General features: G+C 43.5%; 1 protein-coding gene across 1 annotated transcript; it reads right to left on the bottom strand.

Moving 5' to 3' along the window:
* On the bottom strand, positions 1–4122 carry SWI5 (SWI5 homologous recombination repair protein). Its single transcript, XM_060282988.2, has 2 exons — positions 4052–4122; positions 1–783 (listed from the first exon to the last, which is right to left on the bottom strand). Exons 1-2 carry the CDS (start codon positions 4120–4122, stop codon positions 255–257), a joined length of 600 nt encoding a protein of 199 aa, XP_060138971.1. The 3' UTR covers positions 1–254.
* Between the last annotated feature and the right edge of the window lie 15176 nt (positions 4123–19298).

The raw sequence follows: 19298 nt of genomic DNA, 5'->3' as shown, positions 1-19298 counted from the left end.
TTCATATCGAATTAAAGTTTATTCATTTATTGTACGTATGAGTATACCGCAGCACACGTAGATGGAGAGGCAAAGCAGTGAGCTGGCAGACAGCAAGAGGGCTTCTTGCAGAAACAGGCCCTGGTGCAATTGCATCATTATAGTCCAGCTTTGGCTGCATCAAGTGCTTCCAGGAAAACCTGCACTTGCAAGACTTGTGTTTTCACCACTTGGGACCTTAACGTTGACAGTCTAGGGGGTCTGAAGTGTCGCACTTAGTCGTTAACGTCCAGTTCAAATTCAGGGTACAACTCCTTGGTGGTCACCCCTCGGATTACCGCCAGCCTGCCCAACAGCATCTGCCCGGCGTCTTTTATCTCATTGTATTCATGGAGCAGAGAAATGTGGGTTTCTAATTCCTCCGGGCTGTATCCTTCAGCTGTCAGCTGCGCTATTTCCTGATCCAGGGCGAGGTCTTTGCGTTTCAGCTCTTCGATCTCACGCTGCAAGGCGTCCTCGTCACTGGCGGGCTGACAGGTCGTCGGAGAGGAGGGGACAGGAGACTTGAACCTTGCACTGCAGGCTCTCGGGGTCCCCACGGGCGTCCTCCTCAAGAAGGGTCTGGCCGAGGGCCTCCCCCTGACTCCTGGACTCTTCTCCCATTCCCTAGCCAAGGGGCTGCGATCTCCTGGTTTATCCAGCGCGCCTTGGAAAGTGCGGGAAGGAAAAGCTCCAAAAGAAGCCGCGTTCCCTTGCAAGGGAGAGGGTGGAGGAAGCGGCGGCAGCGGCAGCGCAGGGTTAGCGCTTCACCTCGGCTTCAACTCGTAACCTCCCACCCGCGCAGCGCTCCCTTCCGCCCCGCCCCGTTACTACAGCTACGCTAGTTCCGATGGAATGACTCAGGGTAGGCAGAGCGGGAATGGGCGGGAGAAGGAGCCGCCGCGGTGCACCATGGGAGGGTTTTCTCTCCACGGCTGTGTGGGGCGGCTGGACCCATGTTGCCTGCTTTGCTAGAGCTTAGCTTTGTTCCACGTCGAGGCATCTCTCCCGCCCTCCCCCCCATCCACTTCTCTGTGTGGCTTACAACAGTCTAAAACCGCAGTGCCTTAAAATGCAGAGATGTAAAATAAAAACAATTAAATGCACAATATTTTAAAATATACATAATGAAGGCAGAGTCTGCAGGGCTTTAGAAAAGACTAGTCACACGGTTGCCCAAAGGCATTCTGCTGCCTGAGGAGGAACAGCAATTCCACACCCCAAAATTCGGGAAGGCTTAAAACTATATTGTGCCGCCTGAGGTAGAAAATGCTATAAGCAGCTCTCTCCCTCAATAATAACAACAATACAGTGGTATCTCGGGCTAAAAACGTTCTTAACCTGAAAAGGTCCGTTCTTAACCTGAAACTGTTCTTAACCTGAGGTACCACTTTAGCTAATGGGGCCTCCTGCTGCCGCCACGCCACTGCCATGCAATTTCTGTTCTCATCCTGAAGCAAAGTTCTTAACCCAAGGTACTATTTCTGGGTTAGCAGAGTCTGTAACCTGAAGCGTCTAACCCGAGGTACCACTAAGAGCTAACAATTTGTTGTCATTTCATGATAACCCCAAATCGGTTGCCTGAATACTCAATGGTGGGGTTGACCCTGCTACATACAAAAAAAAAAAACCCTCCAGGAGACAAGCCCTTGTTTTTCAAGCTGTGCGTGATTTGGGTGTGCAAAGCACCAAGGGGGTAGAATTTGCCACGAGCCCTTGCTGTGCGTACACGCAGGCTGTGCATTATTTGCTGTCAAGTAAGGTTAGTGAAACCATCCTCATGAGACGGCTTCGTAATACCTGAGGGACAAGCACCAGTGAAGTCATCTCCCTGCTAAATTGTTGTAGGCGAAGCCCCTGTCACTACCAATATGCAGAGAACAATTTTCTGATAAGAAGTGCAGTCCTGTGCATGTTTTCTCAAAAGTAAATCCTACTATATTCAACAGAGTTTACTCCCAGAAATACGTGCTTAGAATTGCAGCCTCAGTAATTTACCCATGTGCTCAAAACATTTAGAAGCACATTTTTAGTTCTTAACTGTCAGAAATATTAAATATGTAGTTCCAATGCTTAGATCAGGGAAGGGGAAACTGTGGTCCTAAGTAAGCCTGGCACAGGTTACAATTTGGCCCAGAGGCTGTTTCCCCAAAACCATGCTTCCCTGCCCCACATCTGACATTGGGTGCGGAACTAGTAGGGCTATGGCTGTCAATGCACAATCAAGAGCAGGGGTCCCCAAACTAGGGGCCGGATGTGGCCCAATCACCTTCTAAATCCGGCCCCCAGAAGGTCCGGGAATCAGCATGTTTTTACATAAGTAGAATGTGTCCTTTGATTTAAAAGCATCTCTGGGTTATTTGTGGGGCCTGCCTGGTGTTTTTACATGAGTAGAATGTGTCCTTTTATTTAAAATGCGTCTCTGGGTTATTTGTGGGGCATAGGAATTCGTTCACATTTTTTTCCAAAATATAGTTCGCCCCCCCCCCAAGGTCTGAGGGACAGTGGACCGGTCCCCTGCTGAAAGTTTGCTGACCCCTGATCAAGAGCCTTAAACAGTAACAGTAGGTGGGAGGTGGGCATTCAGGCATTTAATCCTCTCATCTAGTTGTAGTTTATCCTATTTTTGTGCATGGTATAGAAAAGAATCCTATCCCTAGTCTGCTGCTTGTAGTAACAATAATCTACCGTAACACTTCTGAGTGAAGGCTGAGAGTTGTTCCTGTGCTCTCTGAACTCCACTGTAGCAGATGGTTTTGTTTTGTTTATCAAGTGAAAGGGGAGCAGCTTGAAAACAGCATTCTGTAGTAGTCTGCATAACACAAAAAGAAGAATGATCATGTGTGGACTGGTACTGTACATCATTGTTGAATGAACAGGACAGAGAAATGACTGCCTCTGCAGCTGTGTGTATGGAAGTAGGGGAAGGTAAGGTAGAAGAGGTCATGTGATGATGATGATAATGATAATGTATGAAATGAAAGTGTGTACTCCCCCCCATGTTATTTGGCACAAAGCTTTATTCAGCTGGTCCAGGGTTGAATAAGTTAACTTGAATGTAGTACTTGTGCAAATACAGAACTACCATTTGAGAGCATCCTTTGCAGTACCGGAGCTGTTCCTTGTGCAGTACATTCTTCCACAACTAGTTGTCAATTCTGTATTGTGCCACATTTGTTAGGATCACCAGGAATTGGGAAAAAGGGATATGTTTCAAATGATGAACCCTGGAATAAAGCTCTGCAAGTCTGAATAGGAACTCAACGGAACCCAGTTTTAAGTAAGTGCACTTTGGATTGCGGCCCAAGTTACTAACCACTGCAGAGATGGAGCTTAGGGTTCATGTAATATTTTACAAAATGTTTACATGTATGCACAGTTACATGTGTAGGTTGCATGTTATTTCCTACACAAAAGGGTACATTTTCTATGAGTTTGTAAAACAGAAACAACATACAGCTTTAGCATTTCGTACATACAGAGTTGGGCTGTTGTTTGGGGGAGAAAAACTGATTATAAACTGCTAATTTCAATATACTTTTCATTCATTGGTTGGTGGTCTTTAACATTCTCCTGTTCACTCCAGAACTCTGCAGGACCAGGCAGCTCTTCCTTTTCATTTCCATTTGCTTTTAATATGCCTAGACCCCTAGGTAAATATGTCACAATAACACAGGGAAGAGGTCAAAGTATTGAATATGTATGAAAATAAACAGACATCCCTTAACACCTTCTAGCCAGGAATAAGTCAAAACATTTGTTTTCAATATTTTCATGATTTATTCAGTACTGATAAGGTGCTGTCTGCTGTGCATACAAAAACCACAGCTGCTTCTTTGAAGAACTTGCAGTGTGAATCTCAAGAGTTCAGTGACTCACTCTGGCTACCCTGGAGCAAGCAATGTTGGCACAACCTGACACTCCTAATATTTGGCAGGAACATTTTATAATGGGGTTCCAGCTGACAGGCAATTTAGTGAGATCAGTAGAATGCTGCTGCTGGTACATTGAAACAAACTACCCAGAACTTCACCTGTGTTGCACTGAGGTATCAGAAAGCCTTTCCTTGAGATACCAAACAAGTGACTGGATGTCACTTTCCATGCCCTTATTTTCTTTCATCCATAGACCTTAAAAGAATAATACTCACGGTTTTTCAAATCTTTCCCAGTTTTTATGGTTGCATTAAAAAAAGAGAGCAAATTGCACATGTTTTACGGGTTAGTACTTGAAGCCCCTTTATAGAAGAAGGCTCTATCATTTTGAAAGACTCCATCTTCTGTGTCCTTCATCTTTTGTGTGATGATGCACAATTCACAGTTAAGTCTAAACATGTGTAGGAGGCCAGTTAGAGAAGTGTAGATGCAGTGTGGTGCTGCACACCAATGTGCTCCATGTGCTCCTTGCAGTGGAGGACTTACTTCTGCATCCCATTCATTAAGCAAACAGAACCCTACAGAAGTACAATATATTTGACTGACACAGATTTCTGTCATGTTCAGACAATCCAGGGCAAGGACAGTGCCCGCTGCAAATGGAACCCATACTTTTCAGTGTTTGTTTTAATGCTGGCTTTCTCTTTGGCCAACTTGCTAAAGCTTTCTCCTTCAATTTTCTTCAGTTGTGAAATGTGGATATATCTGGTTTCGCCACAGGATTGGGAGGCTTAATTATATCTCTATGAAATGTGTTGAGTCATTGAAGGCTGTTCTTAATGCTGTTGCCAAAATTGAAAGTAATATATTTTTGGTATGGAGCAATTTTTTTTTAACCTCACACCAATTATGGTTAACTTCTTTAGCTTAGGTGGGTGGAATCCTCTCAGGAGTTAACCTTCCACGCAGTAATGGGTGTCTTTATAGGGCGTGTGCAGCTTCCTAGGCTGAAAGAATTGGCAGTTCTCTTTGAACAGGAAAGAACAACCTAAAGAAAGCCTTGGCAGCCTCCATTTTTGTACTGAGAGGGGCACCTGCTGGTTTATGTGATAGGAACATGACCCATAAAGCTGTTAATCTTCCCAAGGTTTATTAACATGATCAGTTAACCTGGGTTAATGGCCTTGTAATTTCTGATTTGTTTACATATTCAATGGGTGGATTAGAGACTGAAATGAATAGAAAGAGAGGAAAGGAACCTCAGTAAAACTAGAGTCTCTGGATTAACTCCTCTTTCATTACTGGCTAAGGAATTTTTTTAAAAAAAAGTGTTTTAGTCTGTAGTAAGCATCAGCGTTTCCGTGCACTGCTCTGGTTCGCCAGAAGCGGCTTAGTCATGCTGGCCACATGACCCGGAAGCTGTATGCCAGCTCCCTTGGCCAGTAAAGCAAGATGAGCGCCGCAACCCAAGAGTTGTCCGCGACTGGACTTAACGGCATAGCTGCCAAGTTCTCCCTTTTTTTAAGGGAAATCCCCTTATGCTGAATAGGCTTCCTCGTGAGAAAAGGGAAAACTTGGCAGCTATGCTTAACGGTCAGGGGTCCCTTTACCCTTTAAGCATATGTGGGGGCACAGAGTTTCCTGAAAATCCATGTGGATGGAAGCTGTAGTCTCAGAGAAATCTGAGAAAACTAATAATAATAATAATAATTTATTATTTGTACCCCGCCCATCGCTGAATCTCCTCAGCCACTCTGGGCAGCTCCCAATCGAATATTAAAACAATACAGCATTAAAAATTAAAAACTTCCCTAAACAGGGCTGCCTTCAGATGTCTTTTAAAAATAGGATAGCTGCTTATTTCCTTGACATCTGTTGGAAGGGCGTTCCACAGGGCGGGTGCCACTACCAAGAAGGCCCTCTGTCTGGTTCCGTGTAACCTCACTTCTCGCAATGAGGGAACCACCAGAAGGCCCTCAGCGCTGGATCTCAGTGTCCAATGTGGGGGTTTTCTGACAACACTACTTACTCTTTCACACACACAGCTTGAAATTTGCACTCAGTGCTGACTTTAGTTGAATATGTACTTCCTTCCTTCCTTCCTTCCTTCCTTCCTTCCAGTCCTTCTGCCTGAAGGAGCCCAGGGTGAGAAACAGAGTCACAATTTAAAACAAAAGCAAAGCAACAACAGTCACCACCCATCCAGTGATCTTGGGGTTGCCAGGAGCAGTATTCCTCAACCACCAAATTCCTGGATAAATAGGAATGTTTTGAATTTTTTTGAGAAAGTTAATAATGATGAAGACAGGTGCACCTCACCAGGGAAGGCATTCCAGAAACCAGGGAACAACTACTGAAAGGTTCTTTCTACTGAACATATTGGGATGGTCATTTCTGACAATAGTAAATCACCTAAATAAAAAAATTCCTTCAGTAGCACCTTAAAGACCAACTAAGTTTTAATTTTGGTATGAGCTTTCGTGTGCATGCACACTTCATCAGATACGAAAGCTCATACCAAAATTAAAACTTAGTTGGTCTTTAAGGTGCTACTGAAGGAATTTTTTAATTTTGTTTCAACTCAGACCAACACGGCTACCTACCTGTAAGTAAATCACCTGTTTAAGGAATGCAGTTCCCTACCCCTCTAAAGAAAAGTGACTCTTTAACAGTGTTTCAAATATGGTCCCTACTTTCAAATCTAGCCATGGTAATGATGTGAACATTCCCAGAAGGTGCTGAAAGAGAAGTACCACTCGTCATGAGAATCATCCATGGAGATTCTGTTTGTGTGGGCCATTCATAGTCCTGCAAAATGTAGTTTTGTTTTTGTTTTTGCTGGCTCTGAGTTTTCTACAGGGACATGGATTGCCAAAGCTGAACTTTTATTGCATTCCATTTTCTGGACTGGGCTTTAGCTTTTATGCAAACTTGGCTGCTCCTTTGCAGACCCCCTTCTCCTATGGGCAATACTGAGTATTTTCAAGTGGTGATGTAGGTGTTCTGTGCCTCAGGAGAAGCTAGGGGTTATTTATTTTGATTTCTGGCAAGGTTATTTATTTACTATTTTTGTTATCTTTTTAGATACTGTGTTCCCAAAGCTTATGCATAAAGCCCTATGGCAAAGAATAGCAAATGAATGGAAATACATTAAAATTAGTTTTTAAAGCCCATTTATAAGGAGCAACACTAAGAGCCTGGATGGAAAGTTCCAGTGTGTGTGTGTGTGTGTGTGTGTGTGTGTGTGTGTGTGTGTGTCTTAGGCAAGATGCCCTTAGTAAGAATGGGGAATAAATTTGTTTCAGTTAACCGAATTCACACTTCCCAGAACAATATGTGAACTGAAACACAGCCATCCTTCTAAATTAGCATTTCTCTGAATTTTAAATCCCAGTTCTCTAGGCAAATATTCTGTACAAAAATGCATATACTGGGTAAAAGTTTGCATATAAATACAGGCAACTATCAATTTGTGCACGTTTGATGCACACACAGTGCTTGAGGACTTTAAAAAATAAAATTTACAAACAGACATGGAAAATATGGAGAACTGAAGAATGGAAAAATGAGAAACTGAAAGTAATCAAAATTGACAGATTTGCTCAGTTGATCCCTCCTCCCTTTATATCTCTGGGCTCAGTCCCTGCATCAGCACTCACTTTTCCAGACAGTATAGCAGAAGCTCACATTGTTAATGCACACTTTTTATCTGTTATAGTCAGCAATACTTGAATTCTGAGAAGAAAATTAGGGAGGTCTTCAATGAAACCAACAAGCCCAACTCCAAATTTAGCAGAATCACCACCCGCTTCCAGCCTTCTAAAAACAATACCTAAGTGTCCTGTGACAAAAGGCAAGGCGTCGTAACTCCCAATGATTTTTAGCACAGAGGGCTCAGTTTGAGAGTGTCAACCTAGCGCCTTCATATCAGCAAAGGCAAGCCCTCCTTCCCTTTGTGAAAGGTCATGGTGTTTAATGTTGAAAATGTAAATCATCCCAAAACTGCTGCTGCTGTAGTTGATGTTCCTGTCTGTACTTGTCAGTCGGAGAAACCTGACCTATTTTTGAAAAGATTTCAGAGTGACATTAGGCTGTGTCAGAGAGTGGAGACTGAGTGAGGAGGGAAGTAATTTATTTCAATAAGAGGCAAATTTTTCAGTGGCTCCAAATTATTGTCACTAGTTTAAGTCCACAAAAAAAGAATGAAAAGTTTTCAGAGCGGCTGGCTATTTGGTAGGTGCAGTGATACCACTAGGGCTAGATGAATAGGCGCTGGTCTGGGGTTCCACACAGAACCCAACCTGTGGGGTGAAGTAGGATGAGACTGCCCCTTACCTTAAACATACAAGATATCCAAGAGTTGCTGTGCATCTCAAATCTGATAAAAGCAGAGGAGCAGACCAGGCAGGGTTTTCTACCCCGTTCTTCTGGCCGGATGGCTATCCTGTATATGCCCCAGATTCTGAAGTGGGTAGTTTCTGCCCTGTTTGGTGAGATCATAGCAATGCAGACTTTAAGACTCCATGGTCCTCAGTAATAATCCTATTATTAAATGAAAGTTTAGAGGTATGAATGAATCAGTTATATAAATGGCACCTGGCTGAAGTGTGACTAAATAATGGATGGTGTAGACAGGGCAAGCCAGAATTGTTCAGAGCTGCTCCTCACTTGTTTGCTTCTGCAGAGCAATCCACATTTGGGTATGACATCATATTGACAAATACAGGGAGGTTTTAACATGGCGGTTGCTTGTGCTCAGATATCCCACCCACAATCTGAAGTCATTCATTTCCCATGATTCTACACAGCAGCGCAGCAGTTTCCTGAGAACTGCTGATTAATCAGAGAACAGAGCCACTCTGTCCTATTGCTGGCTCCTGACCCCCTTCTCCTTCTCTGAAAGACAAACTAGACATGATGCAGGAAGTTTGTGAACAGGATATGGTGCTTTAAACAAAGCAAAAACAAAAAGCAACCCACTAATTATTAGCAGTCATGCGGGGAGGGACATTTGCTTTGGATCTATAGCGCTTTCTTGATTGAAATCTCCCAACCAGCAGTGTTGGTATATGTATATGTCATTTCAGTTGGGATGGTGAACTGATTGTGAAATGGATTAAGCCTTCTTCCCTGCAATGTTTATTTGTGAAATCAGGTGTTAGCTCATAAAGTAGGGCCTCCTAGGTCTTAGATCATGACATTGATCTTCATGACATTGATCCTTCCAGCTGTTTTGTTCATGTCATAGTTGTAGAGAGTTGCACTTCTGTCTTAAAGCTATGTGTCATTATTTGGAATACATATTATTAAAGACATGTAGTCCATTCTCCATAGCTTTAAAAGCCCACCCAACCCCCAGCCTCCTAAAGACTCTGTTGCTTGTCGATTTTTCAGCAATGTACCATTTCTCCATCTGTTGCAGTTAGGGATGAGCCATAGCAAAGCAATTTTATTTGCACTACCATCTCAGTGCTTAGTATCTCCTGTTCAAATGTAAAAGTTTTGGGGAAAGGTTTCTCTTACCATGCCAGTTGGAGTAGACTGGGCTAGATGAACCAGTCTGCTCAGTATCAGGGAGGCCTATGAGTTCATGTGTCCTTGGTCTGAAGACAGGAAGATTACAAACTGACAACCCATTTTTAGCCTATATGTTATGGTAAATCTCAGAACTGTTTGTTATTGCAAAGCTGCTATTTTGGACATTTACAAACCAGTCATGATAAATTTTCTTTGGTGGTATGAAGGAAACAAAAAATGAATTATTGTGATTTACTGTGGGAACTTGCTTGAGTTTCAATTTCTGGATAAATGCTAGAATTTCTTTTATTTATATTATTACATTCCAATTTGATGTTCCTTATAAGAGATATCCCACTAAGTAATACTTAAGTCAATGAAATCTTAAGGAGTTGTGTCCATTCATTTCAATGAGTCTACTCTGAGTCTGTCTTAGTTGGCTTTCACTCACTGACAGATTGGTAAAGGTGGTGGTTTTTTAAAGGTCTGCAGCAGAAGTGTCTAAACTGTAGTGCCTCTCATGTTACATTTTCTCTCTGAATGCAGAAATCTACATGCAAAAATATCAATGTACATACATACAACAATTATTTTCCCCTTTAAAATACAGGGAATTTTTTTGGAACTGGTGTGTGTGTGTTCAATCCCTACATCAGTTCATTCTTTTCCTAGTTTATTTTAAAAGGGAAACTGTCAATTTACCCCACACACCCCATTTCCCACTGATGTTTTCTGCCTGAATTCATAATGTAGCCTAAGATGCTCTCTAAGAAGTAAAAGGCATGTTAACAACCCAGTCCTATGACTCACAGTGGATGCATGTTAAGTGTTTTTCGAAGAGGAAGTGGCAACTGTTACGACATCGCAAAGCGCAACATCACTCTGACACTGCAGAAGGATTTGCTGATGAAAAAGTCATCTGATAATAACACATTTTGTTCCATGCAGGCAGGATAGTACTGAGAGAGAAACAGTCCTCCCCTTGAAGCGATTTTATTCAGGATAAAGGAGGCTTTGTTCAGAGGGATGCCCTTCTAGCCGTCCATATACCATACTGGAAACATGCTAATGAGAACACATGTCAAACAGAAGGGGAAACATTTCAAGCCTTGTGCCAATTCACTATTGGCTTAGTGTTTTCATTCACCCCAGTTCCCTGACTCAGATATAGGACGTTATTTAGCAATGCATCCCTCCCTCCCCCCAGCTCCGCCCCCCCCCATGAAGGCTTTCCCCAGAGTGCCTCCTGTCTCATCCATGACTGACAACTGCAAGGCCCACACTATTTCTGTACCAATGATAACCGAGCCAGTTGTCAAGGAAATAATTATTTCTTGATTGCCTCCATTCCCACTGAATTGAATACAGAATGCAGTTTTTCTGCCATAATGAAGGAACCGGGGGGGGGGGGGGGAAGCATTTAAAATGTGGAACGCTTTATTCCAGCTTCAAAATAATTGGCTAAAATGTTTACAGTTGAAGCACTGTATGTGCAAAAGTGAACATAATGGATATTTGGTTAATGAGTTTGCCTCTTCCATACACAGGCATTGATTTTCTGTCATTTTGTGTGTGTGTGTGTGTGTATGGAATCCATTCAGTGAAAGTTTTCCACTATAAACTACAGCCTCCATTCGTTTCGTGTTTTTATTGTTACTGAGATTTGTGATGGCACAATGATGGTTAATGTGTAACATTTGGACCCTTATTACAGCGGAATAGTAAATGAATATTGGGAAACATCAAAGAGGGATACGTTACAGGATTAGTGAACTGATTCAGTGGGTGTTTTTCTGCAAAATGTACTTTATTTATTTATTTATTTTTAAAGAAGGTCTTTGTAATGAAAAGGAGGTCTGCCACAATGAAAGATGAAAAATATTTGTTCAGACTAATAATTGGAGGATTTGCAACTATTTAATGAGACCCAAACCCCTTTCATGAGCTGCAAAAGTGTGTGAAACAGGAAGCGGAATCCTAACCGGTAACAAGACATGAAATGAGGCGGTCTGACTAACTCATTGAACTATTTTCAGTGGCAGATCACACAAAAGTGTGCTGGACTGGACATATTTAAAAGCCTGCCAGGTTACTACAAGGGGCATGATGAATTCACAGTTGGCAGCGCTGACCCTACCATTAAGCAGAGGGAGACAGCTGCCTTAGGCAGCAGATTTTTGGGTGTCATGAACAGGCAGCAAATTGATAGATGTTTAATTGCTTGTAATTATAATTAATTATTATATTTTTTTTCTGCCAGGGAGTGGAAGAGGTGCTGTCAGGATTTTCTGCCTCTAGTGCCAAAATAACTTGACTGCCCTCGGGTTCTGCACATTTTTACTTAGGGGTGGGGGGCAAGATTTTTTGCTCAAACTCGGAAACAAAATGTATTGGGCTGGCCCTGACAGTTGGTACAAATGTCATTGTGATTTCTCATGAGGAAGCATATTTGATGCAGGAATATCACTCAATTGTGTATCTCTCTGAAAAAAATACACACCCCATGTTGCTGTTTAGTTGTGTCCAACTCTTCGTGACCCCATGGACCAGAGCACGCCAGGCACTCCTGTCTTCCACTGCCTCTTACAGTTTGGTCAGACTCATGTTGGTAGCTTTGAGAACACTGTCCAACCATCTCGTCCTCTGTCATCCCCTTCCCCTTGTGCCCTCCATCTTTCCCAACATCAGGGTCTTTTCCAGGAAGTCTTCTCTTCTCATGAGGTGGCCAAAGTATTGGAGCCTCAGCTTCAGGCTCTGGTAAAGGGACTTTACCATGCCTTCAAAAATATCTCCCGCTGTCTAGATTCACAAACACGTTAAGTCCTCTCTTCTCATGAGGTGGCCAAAGTATTGGAGCCTCAGCTTCAGGCTCTGGTAAAGGGACTTTACCATGCCTTCAAAAATATCTCCCGCTGTCTAGATTCACAAACACGTTAAGTCCTCTCTTCTCATGAGGTGGCCAAAGTATTGGAGCCTCAGCTTCAGGCTCTGGTAAAGGGACTTTACCATGCCTTCAAAAATATCTCCCGCTGTCTAGATTCACAAACACGTTAAGTGTCACTGTGTAATTTAATAATGGGTATATTTATTTATTTATTCATTTATTCGTTCATTCAATTTCTATACCACTTTATATTTTTAATAAAAACCTCAAAGCGGTGTGCAGCGTATTAAAACAATAAAACAATATCCGGGCGATGTTCCTCCGGCCTCATGAGGAGCCTCTTCAGTGGGGCAGTGTGGGCCCCACCCCCTAGGCCAGGTGGAAAGGCTTGCAGGGAGCGGCCTTCATGCCTCACAGCTGTAAGTACTTGATGAATGGGTATATGTATGCATAGGAGTGTGTGTGTGTGCGCACGCGCGCACACTATCTCTCAACTTGACCTACCTTGCAAAGTTGTTGTGAGGCTCAAATGGTGTACATTGAGAGAGCTTGAGCTATATACACTGCTCTGAGCTCCTTCAAAAAAGTGGGATTTTTTTAAAAATGAAAAACTACAATATAAATATTTTTGAATATTTTCTAGACATCAGAGCTTCATGTGTACAAACATTAATAGACTCACCAGATATGAAGAGTGACAATCTCATCTCCTATAGCATTCACAAGGTTTCACATTTGCAATTTCATACACACCCATTCATCAAGTCTTTCTTTATTTACTCAGAGGCACATAATATGTTCAGTAATCTAGACAGCGGAGGATATTTTTGAAGACAGGGTAAGATGACTATAAACACACCCACTGATTAAAAGAAGCCAAGAAAATCTCAGTAGGAAATGAATCTGATCATTAATGTGGAACAATTTTCATTGAGGAAGAAAAAGAAAGAAAAGAAAAGAAAAGAAAAGAAAAGAAAAGAAAAGGAAAGAAAGAAAGAAAGAAAGAAAGAAAGAAAGAAAGAAAGAAAGAAAGAAAGAAAGAAAGAAAGAGGGACATAAGCGGATGGATAATTTAAGTCTTGGTTGATTAACAAAGGAACAGAGAAAGGAAACAGCCTTAAAAGAATTACGCGGAGACATGGATGTGGATGAGACAGTTAATGTTTGCCTCTGAAGGATTATGCTGTATCAAGGACTGTAAATTAAAGTATTTTAAGATTTATATTTGTGTAGCTGAAAGGAAATTTTAGGTCAGAGGATTTGGAGTTGTGTATAAAGTGTTGGCAAGAAATGATAAATTTGTGTGAATAAGATGACATGAATAATATAGGACCGTGTGGAAAAAATACGTATGTGAGTGTGAGGGGGATCTCTTTGTGACTCCGTACGAGCTTGAATGCTGTCTGAGTGGGAGAGAAAGAAATGCCTTTGTTTCTAGACTCCTTGGTTCACTGAAAATAGCTCCTGGAAATGCCATTTCAGATTAGAGAGAGATGGCTGGAGAAGGGGAGATTTCATTACCTTCCTCTTTTATGTGATGTTTTCGAGATGGTAATGTAAGAGGAGAGTTATAAATAGATCCAATCACAGCTGCAGCATCCTAGAGTGCATGTTAATACCAGAGATATTTGGGGTGTTTCACTGTGTGCAGTAAAACCAAATGAGAAATGATGGCCGCCAAACAGCAGCCAGGAGGCAGAGACCACCTGACTTTCTTGATTTACCAGGCTGGAGTGTGAGGGCAATAGGAACAGAACAGGAACAGAAATCTATAAACTGCTGCATTTTCCAATGTCTTCATTAATTTTTTAAAAAATGAGAACGTTTGAAGGAAAATTTGAATTTTGCTGTTTTGAATGTGAAATGTTAGAACTGAAAATTCAAAAAAAGGAATAGCGTAATATAAATTTCTAGAGGGAGTCTGTGGTATAAAAAACAAGAAGTCTGGTACCGGTAGCACCTTAATCTCTCCTCTCTCTCTCTCTCTCTCTCTCTCTCTCTCTCACACACACACACACACACACACAGAGAGTGATGCTGTAATAAAAGTCCTTATCCTTTAAGAGCCATTTAGCATCATTCATTTAGGATTGTAGGATTTTATATTGTTTTAATTTTAGTAGCCTACAGATATGAAATCTCATAAACTATCAGATGCCAAATAGCAAATACTAATTACTCTTCTTTATTTATCAAATGCTGTAAAGATCACTGCATGACTTGCAAATGCTATGATTAAAAATGCTATTGCATGGCAAGTATAAAAATAAAATAAATTTAGATACGCCACTGGTTTGAAAAACCTTTTCCTGGGGAATCCTGGTTTCTTTAGGGTCAGATTACATCCTCCTACATACGACTAGGAATGTATGGATCCCTAATAGGAGATATCAGCCGAGGGATTTGTCAGCAGGCCTGGTGAATCTCCAAGCTTTGCAGTACAAAAAGAGAGAAAAGCTTTTAGAAAAAACTCTAAGGGGAGGGCACAAGAACATCCTAATAATAGCTGAACATGTTCAGTGGGCATGAGCACCCAACTGCTGGTGGGAGGGGGCAAATAAGCCAGAACACTGGACCAGACAGAAATTATGGTGGAGAAGGACATGACAGAGTGCATTAATACCTGGAACTGTGAACAGAAGCACTCCGCACTGCAGCATTTTGTTGCAGGTTCCAGTTGTGTTGCTTTACATGTGTCTGAATGCCATTATTACTTTACTTTCATTATTATTAATAATTAAAAGTAGCTGCAGCATCCCCCCCCAATCTATATCCGGACTGTGGGGTGCATGAGTGGGAAGTGGGTGCAATCCTTTCCCCTTGCACCATTTTCCCTTCTAAAATTCCCCTGAATATAGCACCCAATAGCTTTAGGCTGGGGGATTTTCAGTGTGGGGAATAAAGGGTCAAACCTCCCCATTGTGGTTCGTAGTGTGCCCCAGGCTGCCTTCTCTCTCTCTCTCTCTCTCTTTTAAAAAGTAACATAGAAGGAATCCCAAGCATGGAATTTGAAGACACAGTTAAAAGTGCAATTTGATCCGCCTTAGGCTTCCTCTGTGTATAGATCAGCTAAGAGGCAGCTTGATCACTGGTTATGTTACTGATTTCCTTCCACACTGAGCAAGTGGCGGGGGGGACGGGGACGCTGGGTGTTTCTAGGGCACACTCTCAATTCACAGCGGGCTCTGGCGGTGCCCGACACTGCTCCATGTTAACTTAGTGGGCAAATGCCCAGGAATCCTCTGCAATGCGCAGCGTTCCAGGAGTGGGATGCAGAAGTTTCTTGGCAATGTGGGGAGTCTTCCCTGAAGGTCAGCACTGGCGTCAACACTGGCATCCTTGGGCAGCTGCCAGTGCCTTCTTAGTTCTCTCATGCCACCACCCTGCCCCCCCCTGGCCTTAACACTCCTAGCAGCTCTCAGGTCATGCTTTTAATTCCTTACATTGCCCCTGTGTGCTGGCATCCTTAGGGGACATTGAGGACAATTAGAAAGGGCGGCAGGTCCCAATCCAGCACTGCTTGGAGCAATGCCACTGCAGTCAGGTAAGCCTTGCAGGGCCCCCACTGAAAGAGGAGGGGACCCGCTAGAGGACATGTAAGATCTGTTTGACTGTGGAACGGACTCCCTCAGGAGCTCTCATTTGTTGGAAGGCTTTTAAAGCAAAGGTTGGATAGCCATATGCCATGGATGCTTTGGTTGAGATTCCTGCATTGAAGAGGGTTGGACTAGATGGCTCTATAGTTGTATGATTCTATGTAGCCCAAGACCACCTCAGCCCTGGCCTTGGCCCTACTGAAAGAAAAAAGCATGCAGAGGTGGTTTTAGGGTAGCATGACCAGTTCAGCCACACTGGTGCCGGCGCCACAACAATTGTGCAGAATGCAGCGTGAGAGGCAGGGGTGTGTGTGCCAAATTTTACTGTCACATAAGGCTCACTGAAATTTTAGAACCCAAAGTCTGCCACTGAATTGTGCATGTTGAATGGTGGTGGGGAATCACTGTGATATTCATACCTTTGCATGTCAATTACTGTGTGCCATTGCATGCCCCCTTCCAAATACTGGCATGGGGACCAATGATCAGGTATCAAACATTGATACCACAGACATCCATACAAATATCCAGTAAGTGTTGGGTATGTGAGCACTCAGACAAGCTGAAGATTATTCTACATCAGCATTTGCACAGGAGAATTTTGAAGAGAATTTTTGGGAGCAAGCATGTTTGTACTCCACAGCTAACACACACACACACACACACACACAGCATGCTAGCCTGGCTTGCTCTATGTCATGGGAATTCGTCCTGCACCTTCACATACTTGTGTCTCGAAGTTGAAGCTGTTCACAATCCGCCTCCAGAGTCTGAACTGAGCACAGGGGGGGGGGGAGGAGCAGAGGTCACAAGAAAAAGGCTTCTGCGTGCGAAGCTTCAGAGGCAGCCAGTGATGTATTTTTAGCTGCTCTAGATTCCCTCTGCTGTCACGGCTGGGATGTGATGCTCATTTTATTGCCACAGGGATATGCCTAGAATATCAGGCTGCCTGAGAAACAGCCTATGCAGCAGAACCAGGGCTTGATTTAGCATTTGTGGTGCTGATCGCCCACATCCACCGTTGAGGAAGGTGAGGGGGAAATAGTCCTCCCTGTGCAGTTCCTGCGGGAGGCAGAGTGGCAGAAGCTGTGACTCCCTGAGAAATATGGTTCTGCAGGAGCAGTGCTTCTGAACCACACCTTAATCTCAAGCTGGCTGTGCTTGGTCTGTCTAGGAAGACAAAGTGAGTTTTTTAAAATTATGCAATCAATACATTTTCTAATCGGTTTTGTGGCACATGGTTCGGTGTTCTTTACTGCAAAATAAAATGAAGTAATGCAAGGTCCCTGAACAAAGGATGCTATTATCTTAAAGGGCTTCTTCACAATTTACAATTAGCTCTATGCATTTATTACACAGCTAAGCATATTTACTCAGAGGCAATTGCCCCCCCCCCAACACATATTCAGTGGAAATGATTTCCAGGTGTCATGGAGGGTTCAGAAGAAAAATCAGGAAGCTAGAAAAGAACTTTATTTTCTCCTTTAAACAAGAACAGAGCAACAACATCCAGATACAGTGGACACTCCAGTTGCGAATGTGATCCGTGTGGGAGGCACATTTAACCTGCACCTGCGCGTCTACGCATGCGCGGGTCGCAATTCAGCGCTTCTGCACATGCACAAAGCACGATTTTGCGCTTCTGCGCATGCACACACTCCGAAACCCAGAAGTAACCTGTTCCGGTAATTCTGGGTTTGGCGCGGAGCGCAACCCGAAAAGACGCAACCTGAAGCATCTGTAACTCGAGGTATGACTGTACAACCAAGTTAAGTGCTGCCTAGTGACTTAATTACATAATGATACTATCCACAGGCCAGACAAATGCACAAAGCAGAGTTTTTCAACCTTTGGGGGTCCAGGGGGTCCCTTGACCAACTACATTCTTTCTGGGGCACCCCTGTGCAGTTCAGGAAGCCAGTTATGTCACCCTTTGGGCCTCCAGAGCTGGCAGCCCCTCACCCCTTTTCGAACACCCTCCCTTGTGGAGTGTTCCCTCAGCCTCCTTTCTTCTCTTCTCTCCTTGAGTCCTTCGGGCAGCTGCCCCCCCCACCCCAAAGAGAGGTGCCTCCACACACTGCCCCACAGGGCCTAGGAAGCACCCCCTGGCCTGCCCCAGAGGCACCATTCGTCTGGGGAGCTTGTAGCCAGGGCTGCAGCAACAAACAGCTGTGCAAGCCTTTGGGAGGCAGAGACACAAGAAGGCATCAGATAAGGGAAGGAAGGAAATAGGGACAGAGACCAGTGTTGCCCACGGCACCCCTGACCACCATTCAAGGCACCCCAGGGTGCCACAGCACACTGATTGAAAACCACTGGTGTAAAGGATACTTTTGGAGGCAGCAATACTTCTGAATACCAGTTTCTGGAAGCTACAGGAGGAGAGAGTCCTCTTGCGCTCTGATCCCCTATTTTATTTATAAAATACTTTGTGTTGCGGCAGGCTGTATAAAATGTCTCTGCAACCACGGGCTAACACTTTGCATGCTTAGGTGCACATGTTAGGTCAGGCATCCCCAAACTCGGCCCTCCAGATGTTTTGGGACTACAACTCCCATCATCCCTAGCTAACAGGCTCGGTGGTCAGGGATGATGGGAGTTGTAGTCCCAAAACATCTGGAGGGCCGAGTTTGGGGGTGCCTGTGTTAGGTGCATGCATGGGGAATATCGGGGATCACCTCTCAGTGGTAGAGCACCTCCTTTCCGTGCAGAAGGTCCCAGGTTCAGTTCTTGACATCTCCAGCTAACGGATCAGGCAGCTGCTACCTGGTAGCAGGTGATGGGAAAGGCTTCACTCTCTGCTCGAGATCTTGGTAAGTCACTGCCCACTCAAGGTGTCAGTACTGTACTGGGCTCAATGAACAAGACTGCCTGACAGTCTGTTCCCTCAAGTTGTTTTTTTAGAGGTTTTAGCGAAACTATATACCTGAAACTATTTATTGTTGTCTTGTCTGGTCCCATAGAATACGAGTTATCAGAAAATAAAAGATGATGGCTTTGACTTAGGTTTCGTGGCATGCAATGGAGTGTGGCACATGACTTGGGACCATAAATGGGGGGGGCACACACCCCTGTCCACCTCTAGGGTCTCAGCCAGCACTTTCAATGGGGTCTGCATGAGAACTGTGATGCCCACACAGAAGCATGTGCAAGTCCTAACCCAGCAATGAATATTTGCCTGTTTCCACAAGAGCATCACATGGAATGGGACATATCTTCCTTATAGGGCCAACTCTACTTGTTTCACATTTTCTGCACATTTCTGAAACTGGATATGTAGCCATCAGGTTGTTGTTGTTGTTGTTGTTTTGCTATCTGTCAAAAGTATAATTTACAAACATTCATATGACTGCAGAAAAGAAGTACTGTATAGTATACCGGTATCTCCTATTTTTTAAAAATTCCATT

The sequence above is a fragment of the Zootoca vivipara genome, chromosome 1 (assembly GCF_965207765.1).
Source record: "Zootoca vivipara chromosome 1, rZooViv2.hap1.1, whole genome shotgun sequence".
NCBI lineage: Eukaryota > Metazoa > Chordata > Lepidosauria > Squamata > Lacertidae > Zootoca > Zootoca vivipara.
Note: the sequence above shows the minus strand (reverse complement) of the source record. Positions and strands in the feature narration are given on the sequence as shown.

Excerpts from the sequence above, each read along its gene's own strand:
- SWI5 (XM_060282988.2), bottom strand. The coding sequence starts at position 4,122 with ATGGAAAGTGACATCCAGTCACTTGTTTGGTATCTCAAGGAAAGGCTT. Across the intron at positions 784-4,051 it reads GATACCTCAGTGCAACACAG|CGCTAACCCTGCGCTGCCGC; the intron begins GTGAAGTTCTGG and ends GCCGAGGTGAAG.